The following is a 17,918-nucleotide window of genomic DNA, read 5'->3' on the forward strand; positions in this document are numbered from 1 at the left end:
TCAAACTTATAATCCTACATACTGAAGAGATGCAGCTAAGATAGCTTGGGAAAAAAAGTTGGTAGCCAGGCATCAATGGCTCACACCTGTAATCCTAGTTATTCAGGAGGCTGAGATCCCAGGATCACAGTTCAAAGCTAGCCCAAGCAGAAAAGTCTCTGTGAGACAATTATCTCCAATTAATCACCAGAAAACTGGAAGTGGAGCTGTGGCTCAAAGTGGTAGAGGATTAGCCTTGAATAGAAAAGCTTATAACACAAAAAGGGACTGGAGACATGAATCAGGTAGTAGAATACCAGCCCAGCAGGCCTCAGTCCCTGAGTTCAATCCTAGTACCACCAAAAACAAAAAGAGTCTTTCTACATTTGACTAGGTTTTTTTTTTTTTACCCACTCTCTTTCCCTTACAATGAAAACAAAGAGAAAAAGAAGGTATTGTGCTGAACAGAGAAGTTACAAGTTTCTGGACATTAAACTTGACTAATTATATTTACCTATTTCTACCAGATTAATCAAATTTGATTGACTAGGAAAACAAATTTCTATAGAGTTCTCCTGATTCAGGGATTTCCTAAGCAAGTTTAAATTCATCATCATGTTGTCTTCTTTTTCTGAAAAGATGAGGAGTAGAATGAGGATGATGTGGAAGAAGGTGGGTCTCACTTTCCCTAGGCCTAACTGAACTTTAACTTCTCTGCAAATGAAGCAACATGGAGCCCTACTCTTTGTTTAAGCCCAAGCACTGGTCATCAGCCTTTGACCTCAGCTCTCCCCTCCTCACCAGCTCCCTCCCCCACTCTGTCCTCTGGACCTCAGTCAGATTTAGAAGAACAGTTTTCAGAGGAGAGATTGCCACAGACTACACTCTTTCCACTTACCCAGCCTTGGGGAATCGTAGCGGCCATGTTTTCCAATAGGATAGGAACTGTGGCTTCTGGAGAAAGGTAAGTGGATAGACTTCCCCTTACAGGTTTTTGTTAGGTTTTCTGACTTCTATAGGGTGACCCCTGGCACCTTTGGAAACACTAACTCCTCTCCCTAGTCTTTAAAATCAGAGGCCTGGGAGTGCCCTCCCTCTCATACCTCTCTCTTTCTAAGGCCTTTTTCAAGCTTCACCTTAGGTTCTTAGGTCAGGACACAAGAGGGAGGGAGAGTCTTTGTGTAAAAATTTACAGTCCAGAAGATGCTCCAAGGGAAATCGCCAGGGCCCGAAATACATCTAAGAGCAGTTGTATGTAATCCACAAGGACCTCTTATTCCCTTTTTGCTCCTCCTTATCCTTGGTTGCCCCACTGCTAAAGATCTAAAGATCTCTGTTACTCTCGACTCACCAGCCAAAGTCCTGTGCCATTTTTTTGGAATAAGATTCCCTCCCTTGGGTACTACAAATCCTCCTCCCCTCCTTGATCTGACTTGTCATTGAAGTCTGGAAGTTAGGTGACGTGTTGTTTGTGCCTAACAGAGCTCTCAGGGGCAGTCCCTGCTCCAGCTATCATTTGTATTTCCAAACATACCTAAAGGATAAAATGGGAAACAGGTAATCCAGATCTTTCTCTCTCTCTCTCTCTCTCTCTCTCTCCTCTCTCTCTCTCTCTCTCTCTCTCTCTCTCTCTCTCCTCTCTCTCTCTCTCCTCTCCTCTCTCTCTCTCTCTCTCTCTCTCTCTCTCCTCTCTCTCTCTCCCTCCCTCCTCCCTCCCTCCCTCCCTCCCTCCCTCCCTCCCTCCCTCCCTCTCTCTCTCTCTCTCCTCTCTCTCTCTCTCTCTCTCTCTCTCTCTCTCTCTCTCTCTCTCTGCTTCTTTATTCCACCTTTCAGCTTCCCCCAGTGTCTCCACTTTCCTATGCTGTTGAATTGGCCTCATACCATGCAGAAAGACAAATCTCCCCAGTAGCCTTCAATTTCCAGCTAGCCCCTTGCTTGCCAAGCAGATTGTCTCAGTGAGTCTTCTCCATGCTCTGCACCTGTCATCTTCACCAAAAGGAGGCTGAGAAGAGTCAGCAGTCATATAGCGACTTCTTTCTTCAGACCCAAAGATCCTAAGCATGTCCCCACTACCTTCTCTTAGCTTCAAAATTATTTTGAAGACTGTCTCTTGGTTTTTGTATTGGGCATCCAAGTTTTCTTAATTTTCCAATCTCACTATCACATATTCGTTTGTTTTGGTTTTGAGGCAGGGTCCTACTCTATATCTTAGGCTGGCGTTACACTAGAGATTCTACTGCCTTGACTCCCTGTGTGCTAGGATTACAGGCATGCACCACCATACCGGCTACAACTTATTTTTTTAAACAATGAGATGAATTTTGTTGTTGTTTAATGAACCCTCATTAGAAGCTGTTACCATTTTCAGGGAACTATTGAGTCACAGAAGCTTACAGAAGGTGGGAGGGTTGTGGTTCAAGGTCAGCCCAAGGGTTAAAGTTCAAGAGACAGCTCCTCCCTCATTTCAGCCAATAGCTGGGCATGGTGGTCCATGTCTGTCATTGCAGCATAACTAGGAGGCTGTAGTCTGGGCAAAAATGAGGGAGCCTATTAAAAAAATAACTGAAGCAAAAAGTGCTGGGGCATAGATCAAGGGGAGAATGCCTGCCTAGCAGGTGAGAGGGCCTCAAGTTCAGTCCCCACTACCACCAAACCAACAAAAAACAGGTAACAAAAATGACGAAGGCCTGAACTAAGGTAGTGGTAGTAACAGGTAAAAGGACAAGAAAGCCAACTGAATGGAATCTGGGGTCTGACCAAACAAGGGGTTTGGGGGAGAAGTCCAGGTCACTCATGTTTCTGAGATAGTTGCCAGGAGACACAAGGGCCGGTCTCCCTCCCTCCGCTGGTGGACGTGCAAGGAAAAGCAGGTGTATGGATGAGAATTGCCAGTTTCACTAAGGAGTCTGCAGGCTTTCTGGGGAGAATTGCCCAGCAAGCACCTGTCTGAGCAAAAGTGACGGCTGGAGCTACAAAGGGATTGGAAGTGTTCAGCGCATAAATGCTGCTTTTGCCGTATTCATGGATCTCTTCTTGTTTAAGATCTCCCGTTCTTTGAGATCCCACTGAGGAGGGACAGCTTCTGGAACTCTCTCCCCCATGCTCTGACACCTAGTGAAGAGTGTGGTCATATTCGTCCCAACAACAGGAAGCTTTATATTCTTTTTCTTTCTTGGTGCTGGGCTTGAACTCAGGACCTGGGCGCTGTCCCTGAACGCTTTTGCTCAAGGTTAGTGCTCTACCACTTGGAGCCACCTCCCGTTTTCTGGTGGTAAATTGGAAAGAAGAATCTCAAGACTGCTCCCCAGGCTGGCTTCAAACCTTGATCCTCAGATCTCAGCTTCCTGAGTAGCTAGGATTACAGGCGTGAGCCCAGGCTGGCTTTGTCCTGCATTCCCTCCTGCTTGTTTCAGAGGCTCTGGCCCTCCGGCCAGCCACGCCAGGTGGGCTGGAGTCGTGCGCTCCTGGAGAAGGTCTGGGGTGGTCAGTGGGTAGGGGGGCTCCCCAGACTCCTTAACTCAGCCGTTCTGCCCCTTTGTAGGAAGATCTGTCTCCTCTCCTTGCTGGTCCTTGGGCTCTGGGGCGGCGCGGCCGTGGAGGACATCTGCACCGCCAAGCCTCGGGACATCCCGGTGAATCCCATGTGCATTTACCGCGCCCCCGCCCCCGAGAAGAAGGCGGCTGAGCTGGGGGCCGCCGACGGGAGGGTCCCGGAGGCCACCAACCGCCGCGTGTGGGAACTGTCCAAGGCCAATTCCCACTTCGCCACCACCTTCTACCAGCACCTGGCAGACTCCAAGAATGACAATGACAACATTTTCCTGTCGCCTCTGAGCATTTCCACGGCTTTTGCCATGACCAAGCTGGGCGCCTGTAATGACACCCTTAAACAGCTGATGGAGGTACAGCCCAAAGTCCCCTGCTGACCCTCCTTGCTTTGGGGTTTCCACAGGCCCAGTGACTCCTAAACTCACACTTCAGGTGACCTGGGGACGGGCCGGGCATTGTGAATCATTACTTTATGTATTAGGGTTCCTTTCTTTCTTTCTTTTTTTTTTTTTTTGCCAGTCCTGGGCTTGAGCTCAGGGCCTGAGCACTGTCCTTGGACTTTCTCAAGGCTAGAGCTCTACCACTTGAGCCTCAGCACCACTTCCAGCTTTTTTCTACGTATGTGGTACCGAGGAATCAAACCCGGGTCTTCATGTATGCTAGGCAAGCACTTTAACCACTAGGCCAAACTCCCAGCCCCTATGGTTCCTTTTTTAAAGGAATATTTTTAATTAATTAAGGAATGACTCCCTGGATGCCTGCTCGCTCTCTCTCTCTCTCTCTCTCTCTCTCTCTCTCTCTCTCTCTCTCTCCTCTTTCTTTCTTCCTTCCTTTCTTTCTTTCTTTGCCGTCCTGTGGTTTGAACTGTCCTGGGCCTGGGCACTGTCCTTGAGCCTCTCTGTGCTCAAGCCTAGCACTATGCCATTTGAGCCACCCCTCCACTTCTGGCTTTTTCTGCTTATGTGGCACTGAGGAATGAAACCCAGGGCTTCATGCGTGGTAGGTAAACATTCTCCCACTACATCACATTCTCAGTTCTGGATGTGTATGCTTTATAAATTCGTGTTTTTATTGATCACAACCACACCCTTCAATATATATATATATTTGGTAGGTCAAGAGGCTTGAACTCTGGGCCTGAACACTGTCCTTAGGCTTTCTCAAGGATAGAGCTCTACCACTAGAGCCATACCACCACCTCTGGCTTTTTCTGTGCATGTGGTACCGAGGAATTGGACCCAGGGCTTCATGCACACTAGACAAGCAATCTACCACTAGGTCACACTCCTGGCCCAAGACTTTCATAGACTTTCTTGCCCAGGCTAACTTTGAACCACTCCATCCTCAGATCTCAGCCTCCTGAGTAGCTAGGATTATAGGCATGAGGTACCTGGACACAAAATATTTTCTTTTCTTCTTTGTGAGATAGGGTCTTACTACATAACCCATGCTGGTCTGGAACTCTCTGTGTCGCTCAGGTTGGCCTCAGACTCCCAATTCTCCTATCACAGTCTCCTAGATTCTGGGATTATAAATTGCACCATCATTCATACATGAATTTTTCAAGAAGTTTTCTAAAAATTATCTATTAAGGGCCTGGAGTTTGGCCTAATGGTAGAGTGCTTGCCTAGCATGCACAAAGACCCGGGTTTGATTCCTTGGTACCACATACTTAGAAAAAGCCAGAAGTGGTGCTGAGGCTCAAGTGGTAGAGCTCTAGCCTTGAGAAAAATCCAAGGACAGTCCTCTGGCTGTGAGCTTAAGCCAGGACTGGCAAAAAATATATATATCTATTAAGTATTTTTTTTTGTCTTTTCTTTTTTGGCACTGGGGAATCGAACCCAGGACATTGCACTTACTAGGCAAGTGTTTTGCCACTGAGCTACATCCCAGCTCTATTAAGTATTTTTAAATGAGAGAAAGCCTGTGTGTCTTACTAGTTCTCTTTTTAGTCATTCTTTTCATTTCTATATTTAGTCATTCATTTGGACTTATTTTTTTTTCCAGTGTTGCCTTGCACCAGGCAGTGTGTGGGAGGTAGAAACTCCCAGTTCCTGCCAGGGTAAGGAAAGATAATTTACCATTTGGTGAGATCAGGCAATGAGTTCTTGTGGATGAAGATTCTAGTATTTTTTTTTTATTTTTTTGTGGGTCATGGAGCTTGAACTCAGCCTGGGCGTTGTCCCGGAGCTCTTCAGCTCAAGGCTACCCCATTACCATGGGCCTGGGCGCTGTCCCTGAGCTCATCAGCTCAAGGCTATAGCTCTACCCTTGAGCCAAGCCTCACTTCCCTTTTCTAGTGATTAACTGGAGATAAGAGTATCAGGTTCTTTTTTGTCAGGTCTGGCTATGAACCTTGATCCTCAGATCTCAGCCTCCTAAGTAGCTAGGATTACAGGCGTGAGCCACCATGCCCGGCTGATTCTAGTATTCTGTACCCAGAACCTGGAGGGCCTGAGAAGCCAAGAAAAGCCTCAGTGATGTGAGAGTATTTTCTGGCTCAGGAAGTATTTAACATAGTAGACCAACTTTGCCCCTCTATCCCAAATCATCAAGAAGATTTTTCCCGGCAAGAAAACATCTGTATATTATTCTAAAGCCTTTTAGAGTTGAATTCTATCTCTTTTATTTCCTTTTTCTTTTATGCTTCCTGCTCTTTTTTGTTTATTTATTTATTTATTTTTAAAAATGTGAGCTGAGCCAGGTGCTGAAGACTGACATTTATAATTCTGGCTGTTCAGGAGGCTGAGATCTGAGGATCACAGTTCATGAGACTTTTTGGGGGATGGGGTCAGTAGTGGGGCTTGAACTCTGGGCCTGGATGCTGTCCCTAAACTCTTTTTGTTTAAGGGTAGCTCTCTAGCACATTGAGCCACAGTGCTACTTCCAGGATCACAGTTCAAAGCCAGCCTGGTCAGGAAAGTCTGTGAGACTCTTATAATTAACCTCAGAAAACTGGGAGTGGTATATTGACTCTAAGTGGTAGAGTGCCAGGTTTGAGTGAAAAAGCTAAGGGACAGTGCCCAGGACCAGAGTTTAATGACTGACAAAAAAGATAAAAAATAAAACCTTAAGCTGAACGTTTATGCTGTGCCAGGCACTGAATCAGAGGAGCTCACAGCTGAGGGGCTGTGGATCAGGAGCTGGCCAGCACAGCAGTCACCACTCATGTTAACCAACTGCTTTATGAATGGTACCATTTTGCTTGTTTGTGTATTGCTTCCTTAGGTTTTTAAGTTCAATACCATCTCTGAAAAAACATCTGATCAAATCCACTTCTTCTTTGCCAAACTAAACTGCCGACTCTATCGAAAAGCCAACCTATCCTCCCACTTGGTAGCAGCCAACCGCCTCTTTGGAGAAAAATCCCTTACCTTCAATGAGACCTACCAGGACATCAGTGAGGTGGTCTATGGGGCCAAGCTCCAGCCCTTGGACTTCAAAGTGAGTTGCAGGTGTTGTCCCTAATCTCAGAGTTCTTCCTCTTATATGGAGAGTGCACTTCTATGCTAGTTGAAGACTGGTGAAAGACTGGCTGTAAATCATAATCCCTAAAATTCCCATTCTTATTTACAAGCTCAATAATAAAATGATATCTGTGGCTTAGATTATAAAGCCTGATCTGGAAAAAAAACAAAAATGAAATAATGAATTCATTTCACCCACCATGTTCTAATATTTTCTAAAGGCTACGCAAGATGGGAGGATAAACAAAATAATGTTTGTCACAAGGAATTAGAGAATCCAGTCGAACTGAGCACATGTGGTTAAATTTGCTTCCTGTTCTCCTTAGGAAAATGCAGAGAAGTCTCGAATAACCATCAACAATTGGGTAGCCAATAAGACTGAAGGCCGCATCACGAACGTCGTTCCATCGGACGCAATCAATGAGTTCACTGTCCTGGTGCTGGTTAACACCATTTACTTCAAGGTACTAAAAAGGGTCCTGGAGAGAGCACAAGGACTTCTTTTTACAATTCAGCTTATCCTCTTTCACATATCTGGACATGTGAAAAAGTCCATGCATAGTCTAGGCACAAATATAAATATCCTGAGAACCCAGCATTTTTGTGACCATGGCTGTTAGGATCAGGTCCAGAGAACCTGGGGCCCAGGCTGAGACAAAGTATGATACTTACAAACTCAGCATCCCCAGTTGTCAGGTTCGTATTTAGTGATAAATTCTCATATGTATATATTCTGCCATTCAGCTAATCCATTTAAGACCTGGGACAAAATGACAGAGTTTACTGACTCTGTCCTCAATGGTGGCTTTCCCCATTTTCTGGAATAGCCTTTACAGTGACACCCAGTTATCTATGCCTGAAGCTTCTATACCTGCAGCTGCTAGCTTTAGATTTAGGCTTACCTCAGACTTAGCAATGTCCCTGCTATCTGACCATGCTGATGGCTTAGTTTTACTCAGAGAGTCAGGAATTCCAGTTTGATCCCATTTGGGAAGGAGAAGGGAAAATGTAGAGGGAATACACAGATCATTGGCACAAAAGCGGACCACCAGTGAAAGGTGAATGGAGCAGTGGCTTCTGCACAAATGTGCATTTTTTTTCTCCTTTCTCTGAGGCCCAGAGCTTAGCTAGCACCGGTGTTGCCAAACCCACTGACTCTTGGGAGTTCTTGCTCCCCAAGAACAGAGTAACCTGCATATCCAAAATACATTACCCTTTATACCATTTTTTGGGGGGGTGGGTCATGGGGCTTGAACTCGGCCTGGGCACTGTCCCTGAGCTCTTCAGTTCAAGGCTACTATTCTACCCTTGAGTCAATCCTCACTTCCCTGTTTTCTAGCGGTTAATTAGAGATAAGAGTGTCAGGTTCTTTTGTGCCTTGGCTGGCTTTGAACCTTTATCCTCCGATCTCAGCCTCCTGAGTAGCTAGGATTACAGGCGTGAGCCACCACACCCAGCTTATCCTTTATACCCTTTACACAATTCGCTGTTTATTAGTCCTCTTCATCCTCACAGCATCACAAATGAGAACTTGAATCACTCATACCCAATTATTTGCGTGTGTGTGTGTGTGTGTGTGTGTGTGTGTGTGTGTGTGTGTGTGTGTACTGGGACTTGAGCCCAGAACCTCATGCTCTCCTTTTTTTGTTTTTGTTTTTCTTCCTCAAGGTTGGCACTCTACCACTTGAACTAAAGAACCTCCAATTCTGGCTTTTTGTTGATTAGTTGGGGATAAATGTTTCACGGGTTTATCTGGCCTGGCTAGATGACCTTGACCCTCTATCCTAAGCTCTCAGCCTTCTGAGTAGCTAGGATTACAGGCATGAGCCACTGGCATCTGGCCCACAGTTCTAAAATTGGCCCACAGGATCTAAAATTATTAGATCCTGCCTCACCTGTTGAGTGTGAGAATCTGTGTTAACTCACCTGAGGCTTTTCTATGCCCCAATTTCTGCATCTATAAAGTGGTAATTTTAGTCTTATGAGCATTACTCATAGGATTACTGATAGGACTGAATAAGTGAATACATATAAAATGCTTAGTGTTGTACTTGTACATCCTCAGTGTACAGAGTCAGCATTTGAAGCTCCTAATCTTATAAGTGAGAACCATCACTCCAAAGCATTAAGTGAGCTTGCCCTGGTGGCTCATACCTATAATCCTAGCTACTCAGGAGGCGGAGATAGGAGGATTCCAGTTCAAAGCCAGCCTCTGGCAGGGAAGTCTGTGAGAGTCTTATCTCCAATTAACCACAAGTAAACTGGAAGTGATATGGCACTATGGCTCAAACTGATGGGGCACTGATTTCAGCAGAACTCAGGGATAGCACTCATGGGGAAATCAAGCCTCATGATGGACAAAAGGAAAATGGAAAGGAAAAGAGTTAAGGGTTTTGTCTCAAGAACAAGGAATCAGAGGTCAGAAAGTCAACCAGGGCTCACCCTCTGCCTAGCAAGGCTCTATAGAACCCTGGGGCTGTCGTCTCTGCCTGGTCCCCATTCATCAAGAGAAGACCCCAGAACTTTACAGGTTACCTCTGGGGTAGAGGCTGGGGGTTGCAGACAGCCAAGATGAGTATACAAACACAAAGAAGCTTGTAGGTTGTTATTGGTGTAACCTTACAATTGGGTTGAGATTTTTCTGACTGCAAAAACAATACTGCTGAAAAAATCTGAGAAACACAAAACAAAGCTCATGAAGTCATCACCAAATTACTGATTGTATTTTCATACCTTTTTCTTAGCTATATGTACATTATTTATTACTACATTATGTTTGTTGTTGTTGTTCATGGGGCTTGAACTCAGGGCCTCAGCGTTGTCCCTGAACAATTTCAGGCAAGGCTAGCACTCTGCCACTTTGAGCCACAGCCCCACTTTCAGTTTTTGAGTGGTTAATTGGAGATAAGAGTCTCACAGGGATTTTTTTTTTTTCTGTCGGGACTGGCTTTGAACTGCAACCCTCAGAGCTAAGCCCCGGAGTAGCTAGAAATATGGGCAGAGCCCCTGGCGCCCGGCTTCTATGTCCATTGCTAATGTAATAAAATAGTGAGGACGGCCCACCTCGTTCTCCCGAGGATGTTTGTTTTCTTCCTGCTCTGTATTCTCCAACACGTCTGTTCTTGCAGGGTCTGTGGAAGTCCAAGTTCAGCCCTGAGAACACAAAGAAGGAGCCGTTCTTCAGGGCGGATCACCAGTCGTGCCTCGTGCCTATGATGTATCAGGAAGGCAAATTCCGGTACCGGCGAGTGGCCGAAGGCACCCAGGTGCTGGAGCTGCCCTTCAAAGGCGACGACATCACGATGGTGCTGGTGCTGCCCAAGCCGGAGAAGAGCCTGGCCAAGGTGGAGCAGGAGCTCACGCCCGAGCTGCTGCACGAGTGGCTGGACGCCCTGGAGGAGACGATGCTGGTGGTGCACGTGCCGCGCTTCCGCGTGGAGGACAGCTTCAGTCTGAAGGAGCGCCTGCAGGACATGGGCCTGGTGGACCTGTTCAGCCCCCACAAGTCCCAGCTCCCAGGTGGGTCTCCATCCGCGCCTCTGCCCTCCCCGTGGGGGCTCGGACCCCAAGGAAGCACTCAAAGAAGAGGAGACCAAGGGGCTGTGGTGCTCACGGGGAAAAGTCTCCGCTAGAGGATGAAGTCGCTGAGGTTCACGGCAGAAAGAAGCAGGGGTGGCAGCTCACACTGGGAAGCTCGCCTTCTAAGACTGTGGTAGAAGGAGCAGGATTTTGAAGCCTTCGGAGGCTCTCTAAAAAGACATCTCAAACCAATAAAATAAGCTGTGATCCTACTACTCCAGAGGCCAGGTCAAAGGATGGCAGCTAGACACCACCCCATTAGGGAAAAAAAAAAAATGATGATACTTCATCTTCAATGAGCCAGTCAAATGCCAGATTGGGGGGCGTGGTTCAAGTGGTAGGGTACCAACTGTGAACAAGAAAGTTGAAAGAGAGCATGAGGCTCTCAGTTCAAGCTCTAGTATTGGTTGGTAAAATAAATAAAGTGGGCTGGGAGTTTGGCCCAGTGGTAGAGTGCTTGCCTAGTATGCACAAAAACCTGGGTTCTATTCCTCAGTACCGCATACATAGAAAAAGCTGGAAGTGGTGCTGTGGCTTAAGTAGTAGCCTTGAGAAAGCCCAAGGACAGAGCTCAGGTCCTGAGTTCAAGCCAGAACTGGCAATAAATATAAATGAATACATACATACATACATACATTCATACATACATACATACATACATACATACATACATACATAGCCAGTGGCTCATGCCTGTAATCCCAGCTCCTCAGGAAGCTGAGAGCTGAGAATTGTGGTTCAAAGCCAGTCCCTGGCTTTGAAAAATCTCTGAGATTTTTTTTATCTCTAATTAATCACCAGAAAATTGAAAGTACAACTATGGCTCAAAATGGTAGGTGCAGTCCTTGAGCTCTTCTGCTCAAGGCTAGTTCTCTAACACCTGGGTTCAAGCCCCACACTGACAAAAATAAATCAATTAATTAAAAAGAAAAGAAAATAGCTAGAAATGGTAATGTGTGCCTGTAATCTCAACTACCGAAGAGGCAAAAGCAAGAGGAAATGACATTTGAGGCAACCTCTCAAGGGTAGACTATATTTTAAAAACAAAATAACCATAAAAAGACTAGAGGTATATAGTTCAAGTGGTGTTAAGTCTTGCCTAGCATGTGTGAGGCTCTGGGTTCACTGAAAAAACAAATAAGTAAATTGTTATTAAAGTATCTTAAAAAAACACAAAATATATATCACTTGGTAGTTGGACTTTACTGGGCTGTCTTTAATCCAGTTTTAAAGTTAGCGCTTCTTTTTTTTTTTTTTTGCCAGTCCTGGGCTTGAGCTCAGGGCCTGAGCACTGTCCTTGGACTTTCTCAAGGCTAGAGCTCTACCACTTGAGCCTCAGCACCACTTCCAGCTTTTTTCTATGTATGTGGTACCGAGGAATCGAACCTGGGTCTTCATGCATGCCTGGCAAGCACTTTAACCACTAGGCCAAACTCCCGGTCCCAAGTTAGCGCTTCTTTAAAAAAACATTTTCTGGGAGTTTGGCCTAGCATGCACGAAGACCCGGATTCCATTCCTCAGTAGCACATACATAGAAAAAACCCGGAAGTGGTGCTGTGGCTCAAGTGGTAGAACACTTGAGGAAAAAGTCCAAGGACAGTACTCAGGTCCTGAGTTCAAGGCCCAGGACTGTTAAAAAAAATTAAAAAACATTTTCTGCTGGGTATGATGACTCACGCCTGTAATCCTAGCCACTCATGAGGCTGAGATCTGAGGATCATGGTTCAAAGCCAGCCCGGGCACTAAAGTCCTGAGACTTTTTTTTTTTTTTTGCCAGTCCTGGGCCATGAACTCAGGGCCTGAGCACTGACCTTGGACTTTCTCAAGGCTAGAGCTCTACCACTTGAGCTTCAGCACCACTTCTGGCTTTTGTCTATGTATGTGGTACCAAGGATTGAACCTGGGTCCTCGTGCATGCTAGGCAAGCACTCTACCACTAGGCTAAACTCCAAGCCCCAATCCTGGGACTCTTATCTCCAATTAACCACAAGAAAAACCCAAAAGTGGAGCTGTGGCTCAAGAGATAGGGAGAGCAGTAGGCTTGTGCTGAAGAGCTCAGGGACAACGTGCCCAGGCCCAGAGTTCAAGTCCTACAACTGACCAAAAAATCTTTTTTTCTACACTGAAATAACCCTTCTTTTTATTTTAAGAAGAGACCACCTTTATTCCCTTGAAAGAGCTGAAGCATGAGATTAAATTTATATGAATAAGCCCAGAGTACTTATTATTTTAATGAGCATTTATTATGGGATACCCTTAGGTCAAGCTCCCAGGATTTCAAATTTTCAAAAAAAGCCCCAAGGGACCTTTTCATTCAAACTGATCCCCCTTCTGGAGGTGGAAAGGAGTCCTAAGTCTTCCATCTCAGAGCCTTCTCTGGTCTTCCTTGCAGGGATTGTTGCAGATGGCGGGAATGACCTTTATGTCTCAGACGCATTTCACAAGGCATTTCTTGAGGTGAGTGCATCTTTCTTCCTCTTACAATGCTTTTCTGCCACTGTATGTTTCAAGGCATCAGCAGCTCCCATGATTTCTAACTCTGGCCTTCTTGCTGCACTTGTTTTTATGCTATAGATAGGTATCAGATGCACGAACAGCAGGATACCACGGGGGAAGAGGCCTGTTTTCAGAGTCTTAATTCTCTAATCCCCAGGCTCCATTAGGCCTGCTGGTTCCCCACGGGGAGCCTCAGGGTCTGACTGGTCTCCTCAGATCCCCTCCTGCAGAAGGCCAAACAGGGCACCAACACTTAGGAGGAGGATGACAAAGGGACAGGAACCACTAAGAAGGAATCCCTTTAAGGGGCCTAGTGGTAGAGGGCTTGCCTAGCATGTGTGAAGACCTGGGTTCGATTCCTAGGTGGCACCCACATACACAGAAAAAGCTGGAAGTGGTGCTGTGGCTCAAGTGGTAGAGTGTTAGCCTTGAGAAAGCCCAAGGCCAGTGCTCAGGCCCTGAGTTCAGTCACAAGGACTGGCAAAAAAAAAAAAAAAAAAAAAAGAAGGAATTCATTTAAGAAAATGGAAAATTGGACTCTGGTGGCTTATGCCTAATGCTAACCACTGAGGAGGCTGAGATCTGAGGATCATGGTTCAAAGCCAGCCTGAGGAGGATGGTCTGTGAGACTCTTATCTCCAGTTAACCACCAGAAAACTGGAAATGGTGCTGTGGCTCAAAGTGGTAGAGGGCTAGCCTTGAGTGAAAAAGCTTAAGGATGGTATGAGTTCAAGCCCCATGACTGACCGAAAAATAAACCCAAACCATCTAGTAAGTTTGAAGGTGGACAGGGGCAGGGCCTATGGTGTAGGGTGCTTGCCTAGCAGGCCCCAGGACTGACAACAACAACAACAAAAAAAAAAAAAAAAAAAAAGGGCTGGGAGTTTGGCCTAGTGGTAGAGTGCCTGCCTTGCATGCACCAAGACCTGGGTTCGATTCCTTGGTACCACATAGAAAAAAGCTGGAAAAAGCTGGAAGTGGTGCTGAGGCTCAAGTGGTAGTGTTAGCCTTGAGAAAGTCCAAGGACAATGCTCAGGCCCTGAGCCCTAACCCAGGACTGGCAAAAAAAAAAAAAGAGTTGCTGGTACTGGCATGTGTGTGTACACACACACACATGTATATATGTGTACATACATACATATATATATATATTGTGAGGGAGAGCATTGCAGAAAATGAGTCAGGTGGGTACATTAAGCCACCTTATAAGGGTTAACAATGCACACTGGGTGATGAGGTTGGAGGAGTCTTACAGGGAAGCAGACAGTGAGGAATCATATGGAGCCCTAGGTAACATACAGCTGGTGGAACTTCTAGTTCTCCAACTTGCAGGCCAGGAGCATTAACTAATCATCTGGCAAGGACCTCCAGCCTCTGCATCTCTATTTACAAGATCTTCAGGGATTCTTGTTTCTTTTTTTAGCAACAGTCTTGGAGCTTGACTCAGCGCCTGGGCACTGTCCCTTGATCTTTCTCTTTTTTTTTTGCCAGCCCTGGGCTTGAGCTCAGTGCCTGAGAACTATCCTTGGACTTTTTCAAGGCTAGAGCTCTACTGCTGGGCCTGAGTACCACTTCTGGCTTTTTTCTATGTATGTGGTACTGAGGAATCAAACCCAGGTTTTCGTGCCTGCTAGATAAGCAAGCTACCATTAGGCCACACTCCTGGCCCATAATCTTCTTTTCTTCAAGGCTAGCAGTCTACCACTTGAGCCACAGCCCCACTTCTGGCTTTTTCTGTTTATGTGGTACTGAGGAATTGAATCCAGAGCTTTATGTGTGCTAGGCAAGCACTCTACTGCTAAGCCACATTCCCAGCTGCTTTTTTTATTTTTGGCCAGTCTTGGATCTTGAACTCAGGGCCTGGGCACTGTCCTTGGGCTTTCTCAAGACTTGTACCCTACCACTTGTGCCACAGTGCCACTTTGGCTTTTTCAGTGTTTGTGGTACCTAGGAATCAAACCCAGGGCTTTGTGCATGCTAGTCAAGCACTCTACCCACTAGGCCACATGCCTAGCTCTTCAGGGATTCTGATGTACAGTTGGAATTGGAAATCATGGTGTGAACTGTTCTTTGTGGAAGCCAAGGCTGGGTGGGAAAGGAGAGGATTCAAATGTTAGGGAAGCCAATAGGATAAGGAGATTGACAAGGGGGAAAAAAAAGAGACATTGTTGTTATCTAAGAGAAATATTTCAGGGTGTGGTCAAGTGAACATAATTCCAGAGTCCAAACTCAGGGGTAACTGTGTTGTTACAATGAAAGTGGAAGGATTGGGGCCAGGAGGAAGCCAAGAGACTCAAGGACCCTGGCAAAGCTGTACTCTGCTCATAAATTTAGACCTAGAATGAGTGTAGGATAGATAACGTGAGGGAGAAGAGGCCAAGAGGAGCATGGAAGAGGGGAAAAAATCTTCATGAATCAGCTAAACTCCAAGAAAAAAAATGAAGATGAGCAGAGTGATACTCTGGGTCATTAGGCAATGTTTTCTGAAAGGAGAAACTATTCTTTCAACTTTTGCCAGTTCTACTATACCAGTCGAGCTCTAGCTCTATACCACTGATAGCTTATGACTCCAAGAAAAAAAAAAAATCCCTGGACCAGGAGTATGGCTTAGTGGTACAGTGCTCACTTAGCATGCACAAAACCCTGGTTCCATTTCCCAATACCATGTACACAGAAAAAACTGGAAATGGCTCTGTGGCTCAAGTGGTAGAGTGCTAGCTTTGAGAAAGCCCAAGTACAGTGCTTAGGCCCTGAGTTCATGCCTCCAGACTGGCAAAAAGAAAGAAAGAAAGAAAGAAAGAGAGAAAGAAGGAAAGAAAGAAAGAAAGAAAGAAAGAAAGAAAGAAAGAAAGAAAGAAAGAAAGAAAGAAAGAAAATCCCATCTAGCCAGGCATGGTGACTCACGCCTGTAATCCTAGCTACTGAGGAGGCTGAGATCTGAAGATTGCAGTTCAAAGCCAGCCTGGGCACTAAAGTCTTTGAGACTCTTTTATTAACCACTAGAAATTCAGAAGTGGTGCTGTAGCTCAAGCCTTGAACTGAAGAGCTTGGGGACAGTGCTTAGGCCCAGAGTTCAAGCCCCACAACTTAGGGTGGGAGGAATCCCATCCAGATGATGGGCTACATTCTTTTGTTTTCTGTTGGTTGTGGGTCTTGAACTCTGGGCCTGAGCACTGTCCCTGAGCTCTTCAGCTCAAGGCTACTGCCCTACCCATGAGCCACAGCACCACTCCTGATTTTCTGGTAATTAATTGGAGATAAGGGTCTCATGGACTTTAGTGCCCTAGCTGGCTTTGAACCATGATCCTCAGATCTCAGCCTCCTGCGTAGCTAGGATTACAGGGGTAAGCCACTACACCTGGCAGGGCTACATTCTTTTCATAAGCCTTATTTAGGTCTCAGTGGGTTAATGGTACCTGGGATTTTGATGCTCTAAGAGTAAAACTATTTCAACAATTAAAGCTCTAGTCTTTTTTTTTGCCAGTCCTGGGCTTGGGCTCAGGGCCTGAGCACTGTCCCTGGATTTTCTCAAGGCCACAGCTCTACCACTTGAGCCACAGCACCACTTCTGGCTTTTTGCTATGTGTGTGGTACCAAGAAATTGAACCCAGGTCTTCGTGCATGCTAAGAAAGCACTCTACCACTAGGCCAAACTCCTGGCCCCATATCTTTTTTTTTTTTTTTTTTTGGGTCGGTCATGGGACTTGAACTCTGGGCCTGGGTGCTGTCCCTGAACTTTTCAGCTTAAGGCTAGCACTCTACCACTTGAGCCACAGAGCTACTTCCAGTTTTCTGGTGGTTAATTGGAGATAAGAGTCTCATTGACTTTTTTGCCCCTTTGAAACTCGATCGTTAGATGTCAGCCTCCTGAGTAGCTAGGATTACAGACACAAGTCACCAGTGCCAGCTTAAAGCTCTACTCTTGAGAGTCAGAATCTCTTTTAGAGGCTGGTACAAAATGGTCCTGTCATGCCATGTTCAATGAACCCAGGAGAAATGTGACAATTTTTAGTACATCCAGATTTCTGGGTCAGGGCTATCTGAGAGGAGCTCTTGCAAAGCTTGGATGAGCACAAGAGCATGACATTCAGTGGCTCAAAGAATAAGGACAAGTAGGGTTCTGCAGGAAACCCCATCTTACCCAAACTATTTGCTACTGGAAAGCAAATGGCCTTGCTAAGAGTTGCTGAGTGTGTGGACGATTTGCCTGTCCATGCTAAGCTGCAGAGTGGCTCATGGAGCAGTTTTGTTTCTTGTGACCTGCAGGTAAACGAGGAAGGCAGCGAGGCCTCAGCAAGCACTGCCATTGTGATTGCTGGCCGTTCCCTGCTCCCCAGCCGGGTGACCTTCAAGGCCAACAGGCCCTTCCTGGTTTTGATCAGAGAAGTTACTCTGAACACCATTGTCTTCATGGGAAGAGTAGCCAACCCTTGTGGTAACTAAAGTAGTCTCTTTGCACCTCTTGTTATTTTTCTGTTCATGGACAGAAGTACAAAATAAATACTACTTCCAGCACACAATGATGAATGGAATTGACCACCTGAAATGGAGAAGGACAAACATGCTATGGGGCACTAGGTAAAAAAGATGTTTCAATTACTGTACCCAGGGACCACACCTGGGTCAAGAAAATGAGAGAAGTAAAAAAAAATTAAGAAAACAAAGCTGGGCGCGGTGGCTCACACCTGTAATCCTAGCTACTCAGGAGGCTGAGATCTGATGATTGCAGTTCAAAGCCAGCCTGGGCACTAATGAGACTCTTAACTTCAATTAATCACCAGAAAACTGGAAATGGAGCTGTGGCTTCAGGGGTAGGGCGGTAGCCGTGAGTTGAAGAGGTCAGGGACC

At 45.9% G+C, this 17,918-nt stretch overlaps 1 protein-coding gene across 2 annotated transcripts; it reads left to right on the plus strand.

Annotated features, from left to right (window-relative positions):
* The first annotated feature begins 822 nt into the window (after positions 1-822).
* On the plus strand, positions 823-17,590 carry Serpinc1 (serpin family C member 1). 2 transcript variants are annotated; one of them, XM_090340403.1, is made up of 7 exons: positions 823-943; positions 3,521-3,881; positions 6,757-6,972; positions 7,322-7,459; positions 10,124-10,514; positions 12,967-13,031; positions 17,337-17,590. In XM_090340403.1, the coding sequence occupies exons 1-7, from the start codon at positions 903-905 to the stop codon at positions 17,511-17,513; spliced, it is 1,389 nt and encodes a 462-aa protein (XP_090196529.1). In that variant the 5' UTR covers positions 823-902; the 3' UTR covers positions 17,514-17,590. The 2 variants fall into 2 exon arrangements, with proteins under 2 accessions (XP_090196529.1, XP_090196530.1); XM_090340404.1 differs by lacking the exon at positions 823-943 and adding an exon at positions 2,574-2,646.
* The last annotated feature ends 328 nt before the right edge of the window (positions 17,591-17,918 follow it).

Source organism: Megascapheus bottae, chromosome 10 (assembly GCF_031878675.1).
Source record: "Megascapheus bottae isolate mThoBot1 chromosome 10, mThoBot2.hap1, whole genome shotgun sequence".
Taxonomy (NCBI): domain Eukaryota; kingdom Metazoa; phylum Chordata; class Mammalia; order Rodentia; family Geomyidae; genus Megascapheus; species Megascapheus bottae.